General features: G+C 37.0%; 1 protein-coding gene across 8 annotated transcripts in view; it reads right to left on the bottom strand.

Annotated features, from left to right (window-relative positions):
- The window catches only part of ERC1 (ELKS/RAB6-interacting/CAST family member 1), a 144,770-nt gene that overhangs the window by 97,722 nt on the left and 20,988 nt on the right, over positions 1-26,060 (bottom strand). For 4 of the 8 annotated variants that reach the window (XM_083366800.1, XM_083366803.1, XM_083366805.1 and 1 more), the window contains exons 5-11: positions 25,666-25,758; positions 23,312-23,479; positions 18,298-18,465; positions 13,503-13,640; positions 12,180-12,320; positions 10,224-10,364; positions 8,973-9,166 (exon numbers count right to left, since the gene is read on the bottom strand). In XM_083366800.1, coding sequence (XP_083222926.1) covers positions 8,973-9,166; positions 10,224-10,364; positions 12,180-12,320; positions 13,503-13,640; positions 18,298-18,465; positions 23,312-23,479; positions 25,666-25,758 — 1,043 coding nt within the window. The remainder of the gene's footprint in view (positions 1-8,972; positions 9,167-10,223; positions 10,365-12,179; positions 12,321-13,502; positions 13,641-18,297; positions 18,466-23,311; positions 23,480-25,665; positions 25,759-26,060) is intronic. The other 4 variants (XM_083366802.1, XM_083366804.1, XM_083366807.1 and 1 more) reach the window with 2 other exon arrangements.

Genomic DNA, 26,060 nt, shown 5'->3' with positions numbered 1-26,060 from the left:
TCTCCTCTGCTAATCGCACAGGTTTGATCTAAAGAGACAACCACCACTTTTGCAGAGTGTGTGTGTGTGTGTGTAACTGCTTACTTCATGCATAGCTTACTGTGTTTTCATATTTAAAGTTCAAAATGGGAACAAAATATACCTCAAGCACTTTGTAAGTAAGTGAATAAGATAAAACAACAACAACAACAACAACAACAACACCAAGCCAGATGGTAAGGAAGTAGGAATTAAACAGGCACAGGAATAGGACAGATAAAGACTTCATTTTTATTAAGAACAAAGCAATAAAGACATCCCTGGAAGAATGAAACAGAATTCTGCTCAATTGTCTCTATATCAAAAAATGAACCTGTGACAATATCTACCTTGTAATATTGTTAAAATGATAAAAATCCATTTCCCATTTCTTTTCAGCTATCCCCAACATAAAGTTAAAAAGCTACCATGCTTTGGACAAATATTAATGTGGCACTATTAAGGTGAAAACCTATGAGTCGAACAGGAGTTCTCTTTTCTCAGCTTTTGCCACAAGTCCTTGTCATTTTCTTACCCTGCTACTATTCCTTTTTCCACTGCATTTATAAGACATGGTATCCAATGCCAATAAAAACAATGTTCCTTTAAAACTCACAAAACTATAACTAGACTGTTGTATGTGTGCCAGGAAGAAGTCCCAAATGGGTTCTTAGAGAAGATTGGGTGGATTTTTATTTCCGGAAACCAGGAAACTCAAATCTTCAAAACAAATTTCATATATAGATAACTATACAGGAAAGAAAAAGGAAGTAGAAATGAAAATGGTCAGAGATGGATAGAAGACAATTTTGCATCTAATCCTTAAAAAGGATTGTAATAAAATTCAAAGGTACAAACATCCAGAAGTATTTTCATTTTGATAAGTCAATTCTTAGAATTTCGTATGTGAAGGGAGCCACTGAACTATATTAATATTACAGTATTAGAAGACAAAAAGATTGTAAATCTTGTAGAACAATCTATAATTCTGCATGGTGGGACATGCAAATGACATCCAAATTTACAAGGTTTAAAATCAATACTTTTGGATGTAAAACTCTTAATTATAATTAGAGGATCCTCTGCAGAACCATTTAGCAAGACATTTTCTCAGCTCAAAGATGTCAATTTTAGAATCCATACGAACATATGCACTATGATCTTGATCCCTGCCCTATTAGCAACAAAAATACTTCTAGGAACCTAGAGGCCAAGACTCTAAAATATAATGCTTTCTAAAGCCTATAAATATAACACCTGCACAGAACTTGGCTTTGCCCTAAAATCTAAGCAATGTTCATATGCAAGTATGTCGTATCTTTAAAGCAACCTTAGTTCAGGTGTGGTGACCTACAGAGTGTAAGCATATTAGTTGGTAGAAGAAAAGAAACTAACCAGGATTCCCTCAGAAGCAATGAAGAGGGAAGAACCCAGAGTTGAATCCTTATTCCCCGATAGGGTACGGGAAATGTGGCATACAGAAAATCCTTCAGTCTAGAAGGGAGCCCAAGTCCATTTGATCAGGAAGATATGACTATCTCACTGGGCAAGAGGCTAGGAATGTATTACAGAAACCATGAGATGGTTATGCTGATGTTGGTTTTTGATGTCTTGTTTTGCTGCTGCTGATGTATTTGTTGTTACGTTGTTTAAGAACAAATTGTTGTTAGTTACCCAGAATCAAGGTAGGGTTTCCTGCCTGAGCAGGGGATTGGACTAGATGACCTCCAAGATTCTTTCCAACATCATTATTATTATATTATTGTTGTTGTTACAATGTGATGGGAAGCCATATAAACCAAAACCAATCAATCAATCAATCGATCAATCAATCAATCAATCAATCAATCAATCAGTCAGTCAGTCAGTCAAGGAAGTAAGCAAGCAAAGCATAGGGGATTCAGTATAAAAATTAAAGGCGCAAAATAGTTTATTTGAGAAATTCCTCCCTGTTATTTAAAGCTTTCCATGTATTCAAACTTAAAAGAGGAAATGAATGAACACTAGATTTACAACGTGGATAATTTTCAAGATATACAGGGACAAATTATATGGAAAGAACATGTGCCAGACAATCTCTAAAACTTTCTTCTTCTGAAATTCTACACATGTACAAGCAAACACATACACGTAGTCCTCAACATATGCCCAGTTTCTTAGCGATCATTCAAAGTTTTGACAGATCGTTCAAAAGCTACTTGTGACCCAGTTTCACAGTTACCGCCACTACAGCACCAACCCCACCCCAGTCATCCGCCTTTATGCAGAGATGTTGCAGCGGCTCTTCTGCCTATTTTCCCTACCTGCCAGGAAACTGCATTCTCGCAGCTTCTATAGCCAGCTTGGGCACTTAGTGGGAAATAGGGTGCCTCAGGGACTGGGAGACAGGCCTTAGGAGGCATGGGGCAAGCAGGCCTGGGCCTATGTTAGGCCTCCAACGGCCTCCTCTACTCCTGAGACATCCAATGCTCCACTTGACAACTCACATGGTCACTTAACATTGGGAAGAGCAGGGGTGGGAGTCACTGAGCGACATAATATATGAGCAACATTTATAGAGCCATTAACTAACATTCCTCTCATATACAGGATCACACCAAATATTTTAGCAAATAAAAATGATAAACATTTTTTGAGGTAAACCAAATAATTTTTTCTAAGACCTGATACCATGTCTAATACATAATAAACTGTGGTGTGGGTGGGATTGTTACAAAGTTTGCAGTATGACGGAGCTTTTGAAATGATAAATGAAGTTGTACAAACACTGAACCAAAAGCTAATAATAAACAATGAAAATAAACAATCAAACTAAATAATAGTTTAAGTCTGGCAAATGGTTTTGTTATTGGCCCCTCTTCTCCGTGATCAAAAAGGAAGATAAATGAATATGAGAGAGATGAAAACTGCGCAGAAAAAATCCCAAAGATGCTTTTCCACGAGGCAACTGGGCTTTCTTGTTTTACTTTGAAGATGTTTCGCTTCTCATCCAAGAAGCTTCTTCAGCTGTTGACTCATCATGGAAAAGTATCTTTGGGATAACAATGACCTGGATGACTGAGAATCTCCGTAGACATGCACAGAAAAAACTATGTCAGTGAGATGATGAAGGAAAAAGCTTATCCACCCTTTCCTACTTATCACACTAGTAAGAACGCTGTCAATATCTGAATAAAGCACACTTTTTATCTGTTGTGCAGAAAATCATCAGTTTAAGATTTTTAATTTCTTTTTTTATAGGAAAAAAGAGCTGCTGTGCTTCATCACAAATTTCAGATGTAGCAGTCTAATAAAATATTTAAATTAACATACTGACCTTGAAGTGAGGCTGAAGCAAGCAGCAAGTCCAAGGTAAGGAATGAGAAACAGAAAGTTAGAGAAAGATTTAATGAGAAACACACTCCAAACTTGGCACATCAAGAAGAGCGACAGAAAAGCAGCACAGTGTCAGAAAGCAGAGCCAGAAAGCAAGGTAAGACATTTTCAGTCAAATCTCAGTATCTGAGAAAGTTTCTGCCATCTAATTAGATGATATGTTTTCATACATAACATGTGATTCCAAGAGTCACTTTTGGCGAGATGGGCAGCATATAATTTAATAATAATATTAATAATAATTTTTTTAAAAAAACTATTTCAGGGCTCACCGTACAAAAGTGATACTGAAAGAATACTCAGTGCAATGTATGGATCACAATGAAAAGCTAAGATTTTATGTTCGGGAAATGTTCTTATCTTAGATGGCGGGAAAGTTAAAATCCTGACAATTCTAAGTTCCTTTTTGGCTGTTCCTCAGTCAAATTTAACATTTATTTGTAAAAAGTATCTCAAAGAGGAAGCCAAATTTAGTAAGAGGACAGATTAGGTGAAACTGAGGTTTTATACATTGCTCATACAGGGAGTGCAGAATTATTAGGCAAATGAGTATTTTGACCACATCATCCTCTTTATGCATGTTGTCTTACTCCAAGCTGTATAGGCTCGAAAGCCTACTACCAATTAAGCATATTAGGTGATGTGCATCTCTGTAATGAGAAGGGGTGTGGTCTAATGACATCAACACCCTGTATCAGGTGTGCATAATTATTAGGCAACTTCCTTTCCTTTGGCAAAATGGGTCAAAAGAAGGACTTGACAGGCTCAGAAAAGTCAAAAATAGTGAGATATCTTGCAGAGGGATGCAGCACTCTTAAAATTGCAAAGCTTCTGAAGCGTGATCATCGAACAATCAAGCGTTTCATTCAAAATAGTCAACAGGGTCGCAAGAAGCGTGTGGAGAAACCAAGGCGCAAAATAACTGCCCATGAACTGAGAAAAGTCAAGCGTGCAGCTGCCAAGATGCCACTTGCCACCAGTTTGGCCATATTTCAGAGCTGCAACATCACTGGAGTGCCCAAAAGCACAAGGTGTGCAATACTCAGAGACATGGCCAAGGTAAGAAAGGCTGAAAGACGACCACCACTGAACAAGACACACAAGCTGAAACGTCAAGACTGGGCCAAGAAATATCTCAAGACTGATTTTTCTAAGGTTTTATGGACTGATGAAATGAGAGTGAGTCTTGATGGGCCAGATGGATGGGCCCGTGGCTGGATTGGTAAAGGGCAGAGAGCTCCAGTCCGACTCAGACGCCAGCAAGGTGGAGGTGGAGTACTGGTTTGGGCTGGAATCATCAAAGATGAGCTTGTGGGGCCTTTTCGGGTTGAGGATGGAGTCAAGCTCAACTCCCAGTCCTACTGCCAGTTTCTGGAAGACACCTTCTTCAAGCAGTGGTACAGGAAGAAGTCTGCATCCTTCAAGAAAAACATGATTTTCATGCAGGACAATGCTCCATCACACGCGTCCAAGTACTCCACAGCGTGGCTGGCAAGAAAGGGTATAAAAGAAGGAAATCTAATGACATGGCCTCCTTGTTCACCTGATCTGAACCCCATTGAGAACCTGTGGTCCATCATCAAATGTGAGATTTACAAGGAGGGAAAACAGTACACCTCTCTGAACAGTGTCTGGGAGGCTGTGGTTGCTGCTGCACGCAATGTTGATGGTGAACAGATCAAAACACTGACAGAATCCATGGATGGCAGGCTTTTGAGTGTCCTTGCAAAGAAAGGTGGCTATATTGGTCACTGATTTGTTTTTGTTATGTTTTTGAATGTCAGAAATGTATATTTGTGAATGTTGAGATGTTATATTGGTTTCACTGGTAAAAATAAATAATTGAAATGGGTATATATTTGTTTTTTGTTAAGTTGCCTAATAATTATGCACAGTAATAGTCACCTGCACACACAGATATCCCCCTAAAATAGCTATAACTAAAAACAAACTAAAAACTACTTCCAAAAATATTCAGCTTTGATATTAATGAGTTTTTTGGGTTCATTGAGAACATGGTTGTTGTTCAATAATAAAATTAATCCTCAAAAATACAACTTGCCTAATAATTCTGCACTCCCTGTAAAGCAACATATGTGTGAAAAATCTTAAGTAATATATGAATATTAGATTTCATTAGAAATACTGTATTGCATATTATTCTCAAGTTACCTATTATTCAAGTCCAACTCGGAGATGCAGAGGTGAGATGCAATAGAAAAAAACAATAATAGTTGTACTCTGTCCTCTTATTTAGTATTAACAATTCAGTGTTGACAATAGTTTCTAATATATATGTTAGCAATATAAAGTTATTTGAAAAGATTATACAACCTGAATTGATACAGTGGATTTTGTTTATCAAAGGTGTTATTCTAGAGCAGAGGTGTCAAACCTCTGGCCTGCGGGCCAGATGCGTCACGCGGAAGCCGTGCCCACCCCATTGCCGGCAATGGCAAAACAGTCACAATATATCGCGCGACCTCATATGACGTCTGCTCTAGAGTCCTAAAAGTACACTTCTGAAGAATAGTACTTTTTATCTGGACAATAACAGAAATATCCTTTTTATTTGTGGTAATACAGAAGAAGAATAAAGAATCTCTGATTGACACAAATATTCGAGATTTCAGGGAGGAACGTTTAAAAAGATTTTGTATTAATTATTATTATTATTATTATTTAGATTTATATACCGCCCTTTCCTGAAGGACTCAGGGCAGTTTACAGGATATTTAAAAGAAAATCAATACAAAAGCTAAAAACAATTTAAAAAATTACATCATTCCCTGAGAAAAAAATAAAAACCCCAGTTAAAGTTAAAAAATTCTCAGCCTGGGCCAGAGAGCTCGAAGAGCCAGGTCTTTAGGTCCCAGCGGAATGAACGGAGGTCAGGGGCAGTCCTAAGCTCCACGGGCAGCTGGTTCCAAAGGGGAGGCACGCCCACTGAGAAGGCCCTACCCCTGGGTGTTACCCGCCGGCAATCTTTAACCGGTGGCACCCTGAGAAGACCCTCCCTGTGGGAGCGCACTGGACGAAGGGAGCTTGATGAGCAGGTGTTCCCTCAGATATCCCGGACCCTCGCCATTAATGCCAACTGAACTGTTGGCAAAAAAACAATTTTGTTTGTAATAGAGAAATTCAGTAAAAACTAACATACACACACACACACTCCAAAGTACTGTATTATATATAACTCTGAACTTTTCATAATGTATAAGGGAGTTTCAGATTCTGAGATATCACAATCCCTTAAATGATCAATGAATTTATGAGCTATATAACAAATGTATAACTTTCATAATGAAATTTTAATTTATATATCAACTAAAACAATAACAGAATCTAATGATTTTAATAAAGCAAAACCCTTTTCTTTATAATACTCCCTTTATTAAAAGCTGTATCTTTTAATGGGAACCTTGCTAACTTTTTCATATTTCCTGAAAACTATGTTTCTTTTTCAAGACATCCTTATTTCTAGATCAAAGAGAGAAGCAACCTGGAATTAAGGAGAAACTTCCTAACAGTGAAGACAATTAACCAGTGGAACACTTGCCTTCAGAAATTGTGGGCACTCCATAACTGGAGGTTTTTAAGAAGAGACTAGAGTAGATAGTCACTTGTCTGAAATGGCATAGGTTCTCCTGCTCAAGCAGGGGGCTGGACTAGAAGACCTCCAAGGTCCCTTCCAGCTCTGTTCTATTCTATTCTATTCTATTCTATTCTATTCTATTCTATTCTATTCTATTCTATTCTATTCTATTCTATTCTATTCTATTCTATTCTATTCTATTCTCATTTCCAGTGCCTGTTATTTATATTTGTTCTTATAGTTAAAAAAACACCCTTGATTCGTACAAAAACCCCTTGATTCATACAAAGAGGATGCTGCAAATGCTCTATGCTTCACTATGCTCTTACAATAGTTTCCTCAATTTTGTACTTATTTGCACACAGATTCAAAATTAATGAAGAGATAGTATTGGGAATTTTATGCACAGCAATATTAGACATTTACAGCAATATTACAAATGAATAAGGGGTGAGATTAAATATATATATATATATATCATTCTGAAGACCTTTTAATTTCATGCCACTAGATTGACTATTATAAAAATTGCATTATTAAGATGCAATAAACATACACAAAATAATTACTCAACAAACCCCAAGAAAAAAATATTTTATAATTTTTTGTTTCAGTAAAACATGCTGAGAAATAAATAATAAATTATAATTTTTAAAGGTTGACAGTTACAGATATATCAGAGCATACTCTCCTATATCTACTAGTTGACTGTTGCACTGATTTTCTATTATTTGTGGGGAACAGCAATGGGGAAACTCTTGTTTTCTTCTCATTTATGATGTGCCTTCTAGGATAACAGGTGACAAGAAACGCCTCTGCATCTTAAAACTATCTTTGACCATAAATAGGATAAGTACCATCCAAAGACAAAACTGAGCTGGTAATCCAATCCTGAGAATTTACTGTGGTCAGTTATTAGTGCGTTCTTAATAAAATGCTTACTTTGTACTTCCCCATCAATCTCAATGTGGAAGATTACACTGAGAATTGGCAATGCTAAATATACAGCTTTTACCTATAATATATTGCCTCCATGTTATGTTGGTCTAGGCCAGGGGTAGGCAACCTTGGCTCTTTTATGACTCGTGGACTTCAACTCCCAGAATTCCTGAGCCGGCTGGCTCAGGAATTCTGGGAGTTGAAGTCCACGAGTCATAAAAGAGCCAAGGTTGCCTGCCCCTGGTCTAGGCCTAGGGTTAGGGTTAGATTTCTGAATCAATTTGTTGACCCATTGAAATATTATATCAAATGAAAGAACACAGAAGATAAGAAATAGCGATTCTATGAAGCTATTTCATTTCGAGGATTAAGTGAAAATTTCCTTAAGAAGTGACTTCAATCTATATAATTTTACTGGCTTGTGGTGGTATGCATTTCTTTATAGGATTTATATTCTTATTTTCTGCCCATATGGTACATAAGATATCAACAATTAAAACAATAAAGCAATCAGTTAAAATCCTATAAATGTGGCTAAATCACTACTAAAGTGGCTTAAACATGAAAATCTTGGCTGAAGAGGGAGGTCCTAGAAAACCGGAGGTTGAGTGAAGCTCTCTGTGCATTTTACAGCTTGGACACAGTATAGGAAAAGGCCCTTTCCCATGTACCCGGCAAACAAAGTATGTAAAGCGCCTCTGCTACTAACCATAATGTCCAGAACGATTCATATTGAGATAGGGAGTTCCTTAGATAGTCAAGTTCTAAAATCAACACCTTAAACTGTGCCTAGAAGTAAAATATATCACCAAATCCATATTGAGTATATTAAGGAAGTCTCTAGTAAAAAAAGATGCATTTTATTTCATAAAATAAATACTTCACAAGACACTGTCCCAAAATTTGGAATAGTCAAAAAAATGGCAGACCTCTCAATTATTAAGAAACATTGTTTTAAGCACGTACCCCCCCTTAGCTTTTTAAAAGAAGTTTAATAAATATGAAATTTGTCTTTTCTTCCCCCACACTCTTACACCTGTCTCACCTTTCCAGTTCAGCTATCTTCTTATCTTTATCGTTCTTCTCATTTTCCATCTCTTTTAGGATTTCCAGCAGGCGATCAACTTCAGCTTGAGCCTTGGTAGACTCTTCTCGATATTGGGCCACCTCTTTTTCGAACTGTTGAAATCTATCATTCATCTCTGGACTGGCCCTGGCCTCAACGGTTGCTTCATAAGCCTTTTGGGAAAAACATTCCAAGAGTTATTTTGCACATCCATGCTAAGAAGAGCCATTGAATTCAAAATGAAGCCCAGTTCTTCTGACAGTATAAAGATAGATTAGCAATAGTGGTAAATATCTGTAGCTCGGGTGTAGGATGAGGGTGAAGGTTCATTCTCCAAGCTTGTGGGTTGGCTTCTGAACGTTTCATTACCAGGCTAGGCAACATCTTCAGTGAAGTTTAGGGGATGTCAGTGTTCTTCTGTTTATAAGGGCTTTGTGTGGTCAGTAGGTCTTGTGATGGTGAGGTCATGTCAGGTGAGGGTCCCATCAGGTCAAGGTCTTGTGGTTCACCAGTGAGAGTCTTGTAACGGGGAGGTTACATCAGGTAAGGGTCATTGGGAGATGAAGTGCTGGTGGGGGGGGGGCTTGCAAGGGTTGGTTGAGGGTTGGTGCTGTCTCTGGTTGGCTGTGCAGTTGATCTGGATTGTGAGGGGTTCCTAGGCTGGTTGTAGGTCTGTTAATGGAATTGCTTGTGGAGTGCCAGGCTTCGATAAACTCACGAGCATGGCCGGTGGCAGAGTGGCCAATGATTTTTTGCATTACTGCAATTGAACTGGTGCTGTTTGGTGTGGGCAGAGATTAAGTATTTGGGATCGAGGTGTTTGACTGCCATCCGGTGTTTGTGGACCCTGGTTTTTAATGATATCAATTAAACCTTTTGAATGCTTATGCTACAAAGAAGCAGTTTATCTTATTTTAAATATCATATGAAAATGGGCAGGAACTTCTTCCCAAACAGAAGTGCAATAAGATTTTACAACTTATTCTGCATAGCATTTAACTTACGATACAATGAAATAAGGTTAGTCGTAAATTAAAATTTCATGGAAATATAAACATTATTATTGACTGTTAATTAACTATTACTGATTGTAAAAAAAATATCATGAACCAAGACAACACGCTGTACACCATGCACTAAGACTGTTATGGTAAAAAAAAATCAATAAAACTTTTACAAAAAAATAAAAATAAAATTTCATTTATGAGGAAACAGGTATATAATGTTTACCTTTTTCAGCTGAGATTCAAATTTCAGGCATTCTTCCTTCTTTTGCTCCAAAGCAATTTCTAATGTTTTCAGCCTAGAGTCTTTTTTCAATCCTGCTGATGCTAACGATGAGGCGTGTTCCTTCAAATCCAGGAGTGTAGTCTATAAGACAATAAATGCAAGGACAGATATTGCTCTCATTCTCTAATATTTACTGTGATCTTTCATAGGCTCTCCACTCCACTCCACTCCACTCCACTCCACTCTATATGGAGTGTACTATTTTTAGAGTCAAAATTGAAGTGTTTAGTTACAAGTTAGTTACTAATGTTTAAAACTCATTTAAAGCATATATGTTTTAAAAATAGCTATCATGCTATTTTCAGTGTGGTAGCTGTCTATTTGTTTAAAAAGCAATAGGAATTTGGGAGGAACTTTCAAGACTAATAAAAATATTAAATGCATTTAAGCTTTGATTTGCTGTAAATTAAAAAAAAATAATTTGAGAAATTATTCCTTTTTGCAACATAAAGAATGTGTAAGGGTGTATTCAGAACAACAAGCCTCTTCCCAAAACAGTCTAAATAGATTATTTTCCTGTGAAGCAAATATAGAAGCAATTCAATCATTTCAACAGAATAAAAATACGTTTCATGTATTCTGGCAATAGAAAACCATGGGATTTGGAGCAAGTCTTTCCCTTCTTAATTTTTCCAAGGTGTCACCCATTCTGCAGAGAAAATTCACCAAGATAATTGTTTTTTATTTTAAAAATTCCAGTAAGAAACCACTGCAAGCAACAGCAAAAAGCTGAAGCCTAGCAAAAAACAATTGGTCTGATTTGTCTTCTGCTTTGGGTTTTGTGGGTTGGAAAAAAAAGTGCGTCTGCTGCACTTTTTCATGCTTATCATTAATGTTAAATAAGGAAAAGACAAAACAAACCTATGCCTCAAGCTTTTACATCCATCCGTTTGCAGACTCATTAGCAACAGTGCACACATAGTCCAAAATTCAACAGAGCAGCTTAAACTATACTAACTCAGTATTGTAATAATAGTGGCCCTTGCATTTACAACCTGCAACTCAGGAGCTTTTGCAATAACTCAGTTGTGAAGCCCTGATTGTCTCTAACAATACTGCAAGATACACAATGGCTCTTTAGGTCTAAGGCTAAGCGGTAGATTTAAGTAACTGTTGTTTTGTTATAGCTTATGGATGGTCACAGCTACTATGTTAGCTTAGTTGGATTTTCGGTTTTTTTTTTTAAAAAAAAAATCAGATAACAATGCACAAGGCAACCCAGACTGAAAGTGCTCCCATGTGAAATACTGAAAATACCACTTGAAATACCGGTCCAAGTACCGAAGAAAACAGTATGACTTGTTTGGAACTCGAAACAACTTTTAGAATATGCACATTTCATTCTGAGCATGTAACAAATGAAATATTTCAAACTCCAATGTTCTGCACGCCCCTACTTTTGATACAAGCTTATGCAAATGATGTCATTGCTGACTTAACTTAGTTGTCAGCTCAGAATCAGACAAACTGATTCTAAAGTTTTTCTAAGCAAGGGAAAGTTTTCGAACTCCACAGACTGAAGGAACGGCTCTTCCCACTGATTTATTCCCCCCCTTCCCCCTGCAATAAGATCACCTTTGGAGAGCCTAGTTTAGGTACCCTCCCATTGAGTAGGTGGCCATTTCAATAGGTGGCTATTTTCAAAGGTATTCCAAGGAGTCTGGAATACCTTTCTCAGCACAGTATATTTTATGCTGTCTTTGTTCTTTTTCAGAGCTATGTATTTTTATCCTCCCTCTTGTCCATTTTTTCAATGGACTTTAGACTGCATCTGAAATATCTAAATTCAGAGTTGAACTTTATTATCTTTAACCAATATCAGTACGTAAATAAACTATTCTAAGCCCATTTTAATGTTGCAGTTCCAAAACGTATATTTGCGTCTCTGAGATTAACCTCCTTTTCTGAAAGATCTGCTTGCAAGACGCTGACTTTCTCTTTAAGGTCTTTCATATCTTTTTTATAGTTGTCAATCTCCTCTTGTTTTTCTCGCTCATCTCTGTCACGCTGCTCCTTGAGACGCTCAATAGTACGCTCCTGGCAAAAATAAAATATTATTGTCAAAGAAACACCATCTTTTAATGGACATAAACATGATTGATTCCAAAGAGTTCCCATCTCATTCAGAATACAAGCGCCAGTAAATTTATTGGAGTTTAAAGGATATAAAGAAGTGTGATTTTAAAGAAATGCTTGTAATAATTTTATTCTGAAACCATTAAATGGTCAACAGTTGAAATAAATGAATTTATTAAATAACTTGCAAAGATTTTTATTTCCAGAAACTAAGAATTGGGACAGCAGACTCACTGTTTCTAAAAAGGCATTACTAATATTAACAAAAATGACAAAGGATGCAATATAATACTATAAATTGCAAAAAAGAGGCATCCGGCTTTATATGAGAAACATTAAAACAAGCAAATTATGGAAAGATAACAGTTCTGATTTTTTTAAAAAGGAGAAACCTCACTGATTACTTTGAAACAACCATTTACAAATTTATGAATTCACTTTAGAGTGACTGTAACCACACTAAGATGTCAATATCTGCAATTCTTTTTCCAAGGCAAAAGGCAAGCGAAAGCAAAAGAGGTTAGAATTCAATCCGCAGTATAGGTGACTGATCCTTAATATACAATACTTACCATTTCTCTACAGAAAAATATGTATACTACTAAAACTTTCATGTCTGTTAACCTTTGACTGGCAAAATGGTTCAAGTCAGGGTAAAACCTTTTGAACCAAGGCACTTCAAATGGGCTAACTTAGATAATGTGTCCAATATCTGGGACCCATGACTGCAGTCGAATTGAAATTTGGCAAATTTTATAAAACATTTATGACGTTTTTATGACATTTTCAAAAAACTGCCATAAACATTTTCTGTGGTCAACATGGACAACTTGCAAGGCATATACATCTCTGAATGTTTTCCTGAATTTTTAAGGACTTTTCTGGTGAATGCAATGCATTAAAAACTGCCATGGTTGGTGATACTGATGAATCTGGTAAAGAAATATCTCTTATTTTTTGTCATTACCAGGATTAATAACTTTGCATTATACTGTTAATGCCATGGTGTACATTTATATTTTTTCTTTATTTCAAGCAATAAAATAAATGAAAGAGGACATAGAGAATTACTTCTCAAACAGATGTCTACAGTGATGAAGGCACCATCTTTAAATAATGTTAACTCCTTTCTTCCGGACTTACCTTTTCTGCAAGTGCTTCCTCTAGTGTGGTCAAGGCAGTATCGGTGTTGGTGGTATCAGCTTGCAGGGATTTTACTCTTTCTTTCAAACTGCTCATTTGTTTCTCTTTGTCTCTTAGTTGCTCCTGAAGATTTTCAATCTTAAGGGAAGGACACAGACCATAAAACTGAAGGGCCATCGTTAGGGATCAAAGTTATCAGGATCTGATCATCCTAATTGCTATTCTCTATTAGAGAGTAGCAGAGAAAGATGTCATAGCTACTATTCTCTTAGGCTGTTATTTTTATTACGGTCCTGCAATTCAGCCACAATGCCTGCGCTGCAAAAATCCAGACCACCGCTAGATACAGAAAGTTCTCTATGTTGATAACTGATGGTCATCCAGTTCTTTGAAGTCCAGGCTTGTGCAGAATCACAAGACGGGGGAATAGCACTTTCTGCTTCACTCTGCATAGAGTAACTCTGGTATCAGAAAGATGGCTTTCAGCAAAGGGTTAAAGTTAGCTAAACAGTAGCTAAACAAGAAGACTAAGGCATGTATCTTTAATCAGTTGGTGGCCTATAATAGAAACATAGTCAATAAAAGTAAATATGAAGGGTCTTTATAAGCATACAGAGAAAATCTAATCTTAGAATTTATAGCAGCCAGTAAGTAGGAATCTCTACTATTTTAACACATGTTCCCAAACTGACTTTAACTGAAACATCAATTCTATTTTCCAAGTCAATGATTTATTACAAAGTTCAGAAATCTGTAACACAAATCCACAGGGGAAAGTCTTCAGAGAATGGCATTTATCGTAAACTGCATGTGAGAAATGTCTAATCAGCTATTACTGTCCGATTTAATTTCTTGTGGATACAAAATAAAAACCCCCCAGGAAAAAAGTGTATGCACTGATGGAGGACAGGACAGGAAACCTCAAATTACTCTATTATAGTGCAAATACAAAAACATCACCCAAACTGCTGGAATAATATATGTATCTATATATGTATGTGTGTGTAGTATGTGTGTGTGTGTATGTATACAGGGAGTGCAGAATTATTAGGCAAGTTGTATTTTTGAGGATTAATTTTATTATTGAACAACAACCATGTTCTCAATGAACCCAAAAAACTCATTAATATCAAAGCTGAATATTTTTGGAAGTAGTTTTTAGTTTGTTTTTAGTTATAGCTATTTTAGGGGGATATCTGTGTGTGCAGGTGACTATTACTGTGCATAATTATTAGGCAACTTAACAAAAAACAAATATATACCCATTTCAATTATTTATTTTTACCAGTGAAACCAATATAACATCTCAACATTCACAAATATACATTTCTGACATTCAAAAACATAACAAAAACAAATCAGTGACCAATATAGCCACCTTTCTTTGCAAGGACACTCAAAAGCCTGCCATCCATGGATTCTGTCAGTGTTTTGATCTGTTCACCATCAACATTGCGTGCAGCAGCAACCACAGCCTCCCAGACACTGTTCAGAGAGGTGTACTGTTTTCCCTCCTTGTAAATCTCACATTTGATGATGGACCACAGGTTCTCAATGGCGTTCAGATCAGGTGAACAAGGAGGCCATGTCATTAGATTTCCTTCTTTTATACCCTTTCTTGCCAGCCACGCTGTGGAGTACTTGGACGCGTGTGATGGAGCATTGTCCTGCATGAAAATCATGTTTTTCTTGAAGGATGCAGACTTCTTCCTGTACCACTGCTTGAAGAAGGTGTCTTCCAGAAACTGGCAGTAGGACTGGGAGTTGAGCTTGACTCCATCCTCAACCCGAAAAGGCCCCACAAGCTCATCTTTGATGATACCAGCCCAAACCAGTACTCCACCTCCACCTTGCTGGCGTCTGAGTCGGACTGGAGCTCTCTGCCCTTTACCAATCCAGCCACGGGCCCATCCATCTGGCCCATCAAGACTCACTCTCATTTCATCAGTCCATAAAACCTTAGAAAAATCAGTCTTGAGATATTTCTTGGCCCAGTCTTGACGTTTCAGCTTGTGTGTCTTGTTCAGTGGTGGTCGTCTTTCAGCCTTTCTTACCTTGGCCATGTCTCTGAGTATTGCACACCTTGTGCTTTTGGGCACTCCAGTAATGTTGCAGCTCTGAAATATGGCCAAACTGGTGGCAAGTGGCATCTTGGCAGCTGCACGCTTGACTTTTCTCAGTTCATGGGCAGTTATTTTGCGCCTTGGTTTCTCCACACGCTTCTTGCGACCCTGTTGACTATTTTGAATGAAACGCTTGATTGTTCAATGATCACGCTTCAGAAGCTTTGCAATTTTAAGAGTGCTGCATCCCTCTGCAAGATATCTCACTATTTTTGACTTTTCTGAGCCTGTCAAGTCCTTCTTTTGACCCATTTTGCCAAAGGAAAGGAAGTTGCCTAATAATTATGCACACCTGATACAGGGTGTTGATGTCATTAGACCACACCCCTTCTCATTACAGAGATGCACATCACCTAATATGCTTAATTGGTAGTAGGCTTTCGAGCCTATACAGCTTGGAGTAAGACAACATGCATAAAGAGGATGATGTGGTCAAAATACTCATTTGCCTAATAATTCTGCACTCCCTGTATATGTATGTATATGTGTGTGTATATACACACACACGCCTGAAGTGTATGTGTGTATGATGTATCTATGTATATACACACACATACACACATTTCAGGCATATATATGTGTCTTAACTTTAAAAATAAATAGAACTAAGATGGGAATAAGGGAAATACCCTATTTAAATCAATTTAAAATGTAAAACTCTGAGCTATCTAAAAGGAATGTGCATATTTCATTGATCCATTGTGTCTGCTTTCCCCCTCTTACACACCCTGGGAAGAAGATTAAAGAGGATCTATTAAAATTAGAATAAACTTGTAACATAGACATACAAACTCTGTATGACATTTTATTCTATAAATCTATTTAACTTCTTGTACAAGCTGTCACACTGCTTATTTTCTCTCAATTAGTATTAGCAAACATATAAATATATATATATATAAATAGTCAGGAAGTTTTTCACAGTCTTAATGCATGTTTAAGAATGTCAATAAAGATTTATTTCTGTAATACTTATTTATGTTAAAATATAGTAGAATGTAAGTATAATAATATGAATTAACAGTAAGCAAAAAAAGGCTTTCTGCATGTTTTATAGAATTCCTGGCAGTCTTACAATCAAAATTGTGCCCACTTAAACTAATTACTGAATATAATTATTGATAGGCACTTAAACGTCAACAAAGAGATACCAATACTGTTATTCAAATAATGTTTTAATTGAATGAGAATTAGTTAAGTAAAAATGACTAAGACTTCTTTTACATTCTACGGCAATGAAGAGTTACAATACTCAAGATGTACTCTTAAACATCTTGTAACTAAGTCCTTGTATATCTTGATGAAACAATTTTCCCCCAGACTTGTCCTGGTTAACTCTAACCATTAATTTGCAGAGACTAGAATAAAAGAAGGACTGCTCAAAATATCTTCAATCACATTATTTGTTCAATTTATATTCCACTTTTTGCTCAATTAAGTATTTGAAGCATAGGTTTCACCAGATGTTTGAACTACAATTTCATGATTCCTTACTACTGCCTGTATTATTGAAGAAGATGGGGTTATCCCAAAGAATCTGGAAGGAAGCAGGTTGATTATAGTATCATTACTATAATATCATTACTTCATGAATATCTAACAAAAATAGTAGTTAACATGTACTTAATTCATACTTTACAAAAGTATCAACTTATGGCTTTATGTGGCAAGCATCCAAGTTCATAGTTTTTTTTAAAAAAAAATTAAAGCCCCTGTACTTTCGCCCTATCGAACTATAGTAATTATGCAGCAACCAAAAAATAAAACTAAAACAAAATTATCCTTAGAGATAATAGTTCAGTAGGAACTTGATGAAAGGAAAAAAAATAGTTCATAGAATGTTTTCAGTGATACTATCAATTGTGTTGTGAAACAAGTGATCAGGAAGACACACTTGTTAAAAGTTTCTGCAAATAGAAAATACTCCCTCTGGATGAGTATGAAATCATTGCGTCTATGACTAAAGAACCAGAATAGTCCTACACCAGAGTTCCCCAAAGTTTCCAGCTTTGTGGACTGGCGGAGGTGGGGGGGGAGGGGATGATTCCACGTGAATGACCAGCAAGTGTGGGCATGCAGCTCCATTTGCATGAGCAGTGTGCACATGTACCTGCTGCTCACGCAAATGGAGTGCACGTGCACATGCTTGCCTGGTGCTCATGCAAGTGAGGATGCGTGTGCATGCTAGCCACCGAGTTACATGGCCTGGTTGCAATCTCCTCATCGCTCACTAATGAGCCTCAGCCCACAGGTTGGGGACTTGTGTCCTAGGCTATTCTTTGAAAAACCTGCATGTGTGATTTACATAATCTGCATGAAACATCATATATGTTCGTGCTGATTGCATAATCATTCTAGCAAGTGATGCAGAATCTGCCACTAATTTAATATTACAGTGAATACAGTTGAGGCTAATCAGATGGATATCTTATTCACATATCGATTACAATTCATGTACTGCCAAATTTAGCATAGGAATCATTGTTAATTATCATGGATTTATAAATACGTTCATTGCCAGAGATATAAATATATAAATACGTTCACTGTTGTTAGAGTCAAAGAAGACTCAGTCAAGAGCTTCAGAAAGCAACTTTACAACTAAGACTATTAGTACATTCTGGTGAAAATAAAAGAGTTCAGTTTTTAAAAACAATACTTGGTAAGTCTACCTTTTTTTGAAGAATGTTAACCTTGCGTTCTTTCACATCAAGCATATCCTTGAGATCATGAATCTCTCCAGCTTGAGTTCCCTTCTCTTCAGCCATCTCTTGAATTTGCTTAGTCTTTTTGTTCAACATTGCCTCCTTCTCTTCCAGGCGTAACCGAAGTGCATCTACCTGCGTTCAGTCATAAGAAGAAGAAAAAAATCAGTTTCTTCTCACTAAAATGCTTTTAAGCAAGTAAACACTGCTGACAAATAATTGATCGAGACGTGTACTGTATTTATCTTCTTCTTTTCCCCACTAAGAATTAGTAAACCGAGAGGGCAGATCTCTCCCTTTTGGATTTGTGTTTCTCTGTTGCTGTTCCCCACTATAGGGAGAAGGACCTATTTATTCAATCTGCCCCAGGCAACTGATGGACCCAGCTTAGAGTAGATCCTAAAGCTATGGTATAGGATTCTGCTGAAGCCACAACCTTGGAATGAGCAAGCAATGGTGGGCTTGAATCAGATCATGTTTAGGCGTCCCAGACCCACAGAGTTACCCACAGTGTTCTGCAGACAGCCACCAAGTGATCATATTATGGCTGACCAGGTTGCTGCTGGATGCAATTCAAGGTACTGGTTGTCATCTTTAAAGCCCTACATGGTATGGGGCCGGGTTACTTGCTCCAATGGTTTCTGCATACTCCTAGTCCCCTCAGTGAGGTAATGATCCCTGGTAGGTCCTAGGAAGTAGTTCCTGGAAAAGTCTTCCCCCAGAAACACGGGCAACCCCAGTGTTACTGGGTTTTTAGAAGTCATGAAGACCTAGCTCTTCTCTCAGGTACTGGCCAGGCTGCTAGTTTGGATATCTCAGTGAGGATATATAGCATTGGTACTTTGTGTTTTTAACAAGAGGCCCTTGACCTGAGTTTCTTTCTTTCTCTCTCTCTTTCTTTCTTTCCTTCCTTCCTTCCTTCTTTCTTTCTTTCTTTCTCTCTCTCTCTCTCTCTCTCTCTTTCTTTCTTCTTTCTTTAACTTTTGATGTTTTAAATTGGATAGATAGGCAGGCTTACACATTTCATTAACAAATAATAAATGATGAAGAATTACTGTTAGAAAAGGATTTAGGGATGGAGAAGGTTAAAAATAGGAACTTTTCAAAAGAATTACCGAATTGTATTTTGTAAGTTTGTAAGAACCAGGAAAATTCTCTCATTATACTAGAAACTGGAATAAACTATATCTTTGAATGCTCTTGCTATCCAGTATGGTTGACTACCAAATTGATGTACTCTACTATCACTGTAGTTCAGACTTCTAGGCAATATAACTAAATTATTACTTCCTACAATTTCTTTTGTGTATATTAGGCAAACAGGGAAAAGGGATTTATTTATTATTAGATTTATTAGAAAGCTGTAATCAGTTCAAATGGTTGCTAAACAAGAAGTCATTAACCAAGGGATACCTGTCTATGTGTCTGTGAGTACGTGTGAATGTGCATGTGTAAAATTAAAATTCAAAATCACAGTGAGTGTCCTAAATATTTTGTTTAAATATTAAATAGAAGCAGAGGTTTACTTTATATATGAAGAAAGGACAAAACTGGAATGTTAGTAAATAATTTCACAGGAGAAAATAATAAATTTCTTGGGCACTGAATTTATATTTCTACACTGAATTGGTAAGGAGTAGGCCAAAATAACTGGCACTTTAAAAAAAAATCCCAAAACAAACAAAAAAGTATTTTAAGAAAAGTATTTGGCAATATTCATGTAAGCCAAAGTGATCATGTGCAAAGTAATAAAATTTAAAATAGATGAAGCATTTTATTCCAAAATAAATGTTGATTTATATTTTGCTTTTACAAAAATATTCTAAATTTCTTGGCCTATTTATAGAGCCTCTTTTGCAAATTCAAACTTGATACAATATCCTGTGTCCCGCCTTTTGGAATAAACAAGTTCAAGATATTTTGCATTTCAGAACACTATTATATAAGTCACTGCCAACTTTAGCCAACTTAAAACAAAATAGACATACCACATAAAAACATAAAATATAAATCTATAAATCCAATGTTATCCGTGGTAATTCATATCACTGATTCATTAATTACCAAGAAATTCATTATGCAGAAACATATTGAATTTCTTGGCCACTGACAAATGTGAAATATACGGGCAGCTGTTATTAATTCATGTTCTCTGAAGATACATATTTATGTACTAAATAACAGAAGCTCATACTGCTTTAAAGGCCAAAAAAAGAGAGAAAGATTTTCAGACCACAAAATAAATTTGTAATACAGATTTAAGAAATCTTCAACCCTATACCACTGGAGCCAATTTTTTTGTTTTTCATTATGCTTCACAAAAGTGCTCTACATATAACTTTTATCATACAATTTCAAGCACAGTTTTTGTTTTCTCTTTCAGACTCTTTGTAGGAATATTCAATAATATTTTACACAGACTGTCTTGCCCCTCCTCAAACTGCTAAATGGAAAGGTTATAAATTAGGTAACTGCAGATTGTTAGGCTAAACATTTAAAGAACAGTATAAATTTTGTAAATCAAATTAATGTTAAATAAAAAAGCATTTTCAGTTGTAATATAAATAACATATGTAAAAATATTCTGAAATTTAGGATTTTGTCAATTTAGGATATTTCAAGTTTGAGCACCAAAGCAATGAAATGAAACAATTGTTTAATTGATAAAAAAAGAATTCAATTTATAGCTATGAAAGTGATGATTTGGTATTTTGCAAACTGTTTCCCAATTAGGTATTTGCTATTTATTTAATTTTATTCTGATGATTCTAACAGAACACAAATTTTAATAAATAATATACTGGCGCCCTCTTATGGCTAATACATAACTTTAGTTAGCCCAAGGAAGCAATTATACACACACACACACACACACACACACACACACACACACAAATACATACATACAGTTAAAAAGGTAAAGGTAAAGGTTTCCCCGCACATGCATGCTAGTCGTTTCCGACTCTAGGGGCCGGTGCTCATCTCCGTTTCAAAGCCGAAGAGCCAGGGCTTGTCCGAGGACATCTCCGTGGTCATTTGGCCGGCATGACTAGACGCCAAAGGCGCACGGAACGCTGTTACCTTCCCACCGTAGTGGTCCCTATTTTTCTACTAGCATTTTTATGTGCTTTCGAACTGCTAGGTTGGCAGAAGCTGGGACGAGTAACAGGCGCTCACTCTGTTACACGGCACTCGGGATTCGACCCGCCAAACTGCCGACCTTCTGATCAACAAGCTCAGCGTCCTAACCCACTGAGCACTTCCATTAAAAATGTAATGGAAGTTTTGCCAGGTAAGAAAACCCACTCATTGTATTATTTTCAGTACACATGTTCTGCCACAACATATATTTAATCTATAGCACACAAATACATGTCAAACCAACATATTAGCCAATGGCAATACCACTGTTAGAGCAACCAAGTAACCAATTCCCTGCCATTCATTTTTCAATGTCAAGATCAAAGGACTTCTATAAATGAACTTCTCTCTTTTAAAGACCTGAACCCTAACATGAAATTGATAATTTTATGTGTACCATTTGCTCATACCAGTAGTCCTCAACTTATGACTATTTATGTAATGATGGTTGAGAATTACAAGGGCCTCGGAAAGGATGCTTTATAGCCTATAAAGTACTCCTGGCCATCGCAAAATGTTGCACCACTGCCCTTGAGGTCACGTGATTAGGTGCTTGGTAACCTGTTAGCACTTGCAAACAGTTGCCAAGCAGCCCATGATCATGTGACTGCAATGTTCTCTTCCGGCTTCCCTAGAATGACGATGGGGAAGCTGGCAGAGAAGGTTGCAAGCTGCTGCCTCCTGCCCAGAGGACTCCCTCTTATCTTTGGGGCTGGCTGAAAGAGATACCTTCCAAAGAGAACTTAACTCCTTTGGGGGGCACTGAAACAGAGCCAAAAATCCTGAAGATTTTGTCTCTGTTCCTGCAGCCCACTGAAGGAGTTTGCTTCCATGCGTGGAAGGGAGCTGAACCCCTTCGGTGGAGTCCAGAAATGGAGCTGCAATCCTTCAGCTTTGTTCTTGCATCTCACCAAAGGAGTTCCTTATCATGCACAGAGGGAAGCTGAATTCCTTCAGCACGCAGCTCTTTCAGCCAGCCTCTAGAGAAAAGAGGTAGATGAAATCCAAGCAGAGAGTCAGCATGGCATGGTAAAGAGTGTGATCCTGGGAGGTTTGGCACAAGCCATGCATGAGTGTCTCTTCGCTCATGGGTTGAAAATCCTGCTTGGATTTTGACAGGGAGGATTTTCATCGCCTGAGCAGAGCCTCGTAGGATCTCCCATATCAGCCAAGGAACCCCATATGCTTCTTACTCTGTCTGCTTAACAACCCACGCAGTTGCTTAACAACAACATCCAAGTGTGCCACGATGTTAAGAAGCTAACTTTAATCAGGTTTAATTTCAGTGCAGATGTAAACAAGTTTAGTAGCTGATAAACAGAACAAGGTGTCTTATAGGCTAGTTAAAGAACCCAGAGTAGAGGTAGGAATGGATAAGCAGTTTTAACTCTGGATGAAAATAAATTGTTTTTTCTCATCGGGAGCTAAATGATCACATTTGGAAAGGTAAGCTTATGGATGATACAAAGTTACGAATATTTCTAGTTTAATGTCAGTAATTGGGAATGGAATTTCCATTTATCAAAAGCCATGAGAATTATCAACATTCGGGGATGACAGAGATCTTCTAGAGTTTGTCACTAGCTACAATTGATAAACAATGGGAGAGAACTATTACCTTTGTTCTATGTTTATAGATTAACTAATGGACATTGCTGAATAGACCAGATTCTTTCTTATGCTTATGATTTAAAGAGATGTTTCAAGTTTGGAACTGGGAAGTCACAGATTTTCCTTCTAACGTAAGAACTGGAGAAAAAAACAGAAGGAATGCACATTTCACAGCCCAATAATTTAATCATTGTGCAGAACTCCCTGGTATTAAGGATACGTTGTTTACCTCTGTTTGCAGGATGGCAGCCCTCTGTTCTTTTGCTGTGAGGGATTCCTTCAGCACATCAATATGTTGCTTGCTATCAGAAAACTGGTTTGTGAGGGTTTCCAATTTTGTCTGTAAAGCCAGCAACTCTGTATCTTTCCGGGATAGTTCCTGTTTCACTTGACCAATCTATAGGGAGAGTCAAGTATGAGAATATATGTTATCAAATGGCAACAATGCACAGCAGAAAACTTTCAGAAGCCTTATGGAAATTGATTAATTCCAGTTTAGAACAATATGTCCAGCAGTCTCAAGGTATGGCATCAAGGGATCTGAATAAAGGAATAGTAAATCTGAAAGCATGCTTTTGTGTAATGTTAAAAGAGTTTTTGAGGAAAAAAGAATAAAGCATTCTTACAAGAAAACTCCTTGATAGGAAAACCGTTAAGACTACAGTTGTAGTAAATAGCTTCTCTTATAACCAATAGCCTCACAATTGTGGAAAGCTAAAGTTGAAAAAGGCCCAAATGCCAAGGAAATCAGTCATAGCATAAGCTTCCCCCCACCCCAAGCATTCAAAAGTAAACAGCGGGAAAAGAAACCCTGGCTTTTAATAAGCAGAAATTGTTCAGATTTGATGAAAACTATCACTAGGATTTATGACACGTCTGCATTATTATTTCTTCACATCTTTTTTCATTTTAGCTTGATATGCTTCCTCAGACCTCAAGAGATGCAGGATAAAATATACTGCTCAAAAAATAAAGGGAACAGTTAAACAACACAATGTACTGTATTTAATAGTAGGATGTCTTATCTTGTGTTCCCTTTATTTTTTTGAGCAGTATATAAATGTAAAGCAGAGCAACATGCACGGGCAAACGTAGTTTCAGTTCATTTCAAAGCTTGTTTTCAAGGCTTGGGGATAATTAACTACTAGTTGAAGTGTAGCTAGTCTTATAATATGCTGGCCATATTTTAAAATCTTATGTGAAAATGGCAAAATCTTGCTAGATTTCATACAAGAACATTAAAATCTGACAAAATTTCATGCAGTAAAATTGAGCAAGAAAGTCAAAATCTGACAAAAATTAGCAATCTCAATTCATTCCATCATTTTGGGTAAAATCTTCTGGGGCCAAAATATGCTTTTATATCTGTGGGCATCATACTGTTGACCCCAGCCCATGGAAGGAATTTAAATAATAAATAGTAATCTTTTTTTTCCTTCAATATACTTCCAGCTGTTTAAAAATATCTTTAGCTCTAATAGTAATACCAAGATGCCAAAAAGCAGAGTATTTAGTCTTCCTTTGTTATGAATACTATCTATACTTGACCTTAAAGACAGGTGTTATCTTCATTTCAGTTTTGCCTTAAGATTTAATTTTTAAGATGAAAAATAGTAATTTCCTATTTCCTAATATGATAATTAGACAACTAGATTCATGAGACTGGACACAACATTCAGAAACTTTCAAAATCAACAAATCAAGTCTCTCAAACACACAAATGTTGGCATAGTGGTGAAGATGCTGGCTCAGAAACCAGGAGACTGTGAGTTCTAGACCAGCCTGAGGCATGAAAGCCAACTGGGTGACTGCTCTCTATCACTCCAACATACCACACAGGGTTGTTGTTCTGGGCAAAATAGAAAGAGGAAGGAGTATTAGGTATGTTTGCTGCTTTGAGTTACTTATGAAATAATAAAAGCGGGATTTAAAAAAAAAATCTGAAAAAATGTTTCCACCTAGAAAGAAGCACAGAATGGATTCAAGATCAAAGATTAACTCACACATTTTCAAATAGTAAAATTTCTCTTTTTAATATATACCAGAGAATTGCATTTTACTAGAACTAGAAATTGAATTTGCTGCATACAATAAATCATAAAACTATGGAAGACATCAAATGTGTCCATGCATGATATGTAAAAAGCATCATTCCAGGAAGTTAAAGCAACACAAGATACATATTTATGCCCCTAACAGATTATTAAAACTATGCCAGCTTATTAAAACAAGATTACCTGTGCTAGCTCAAATTAGAATGGGCAAACGTTGCTATTCATTTCAAAAGCTTAATACATGCATCTCAAAAGATATGCAACGTGCTGTGACAATTTCCTTTCCTATTCTTTGTAAGCGCTAAAATTACAATTCATGCAACTGTAGTGATCTTTTAAGCTGAGCAACTAAAATTGGGCGCTCAAAGGAGCAGATTATATACTGTAATATATCAATCAGGTGTGAATAAGGACAGATGCAGAACTGTTAGTTTTCTTGCTCTTTAGAGTTGCAGAGGGTAAAGTAAGGAAAGTAAGCCACCCCAGAAAGCTGGCAGAGCGGCGCTGTATAAAGAAACGTCAGTCTTACGGCAGAGACCTCTGTCTGGAGATCAGTCACTTTTTTTTTCAGTTCCTCCCCTTGAACCTCTTTGGTATTCAGCTCTTCCTTCAGTTGCTCTACCTGCCATGACATTGTTATTTTTTTTACATTTAGAGCAAAATATTTTCCTCGTAAAAGGTAAAGGTAAAGGTTCCCCCGCACATGCGTGCTAGTCGTTTCCAACTCTAGGGGCCGGTGCTCATCTCCGTTTCAAAGCCAAAGAGCCAGCGTTTGTCCGAGGACGTCTCCGTGGTCATGTGGCCGGCATGACTAGACGCCAAAGGCGCACGGAACGCTGTTACCTTCCCACCGTAGTGCTCCCTATTTTTCTACTTGCATTTTTACGTGCTTTCGAACTGCTAGGTTGGCAGAAGCTGGGACGA

The sequence above is a fragment of the Vipera ursinii genome (assembly GCF_947247035.1).
Source record: "Vipera ursinii genome assembly, chromosome: 6".
Classification (NCBI taxonomy): domain Eukaryota; kingdom Metazoa; phylum Chordata; class Lepidosauria; order Squamata; family Viperidae; genus Vipera; species Vipera ursinii.
Note: the sequence above shows the minus strand (reverse complement) of the source record. Positions and strands in the feature narration are given on the sequence as shown.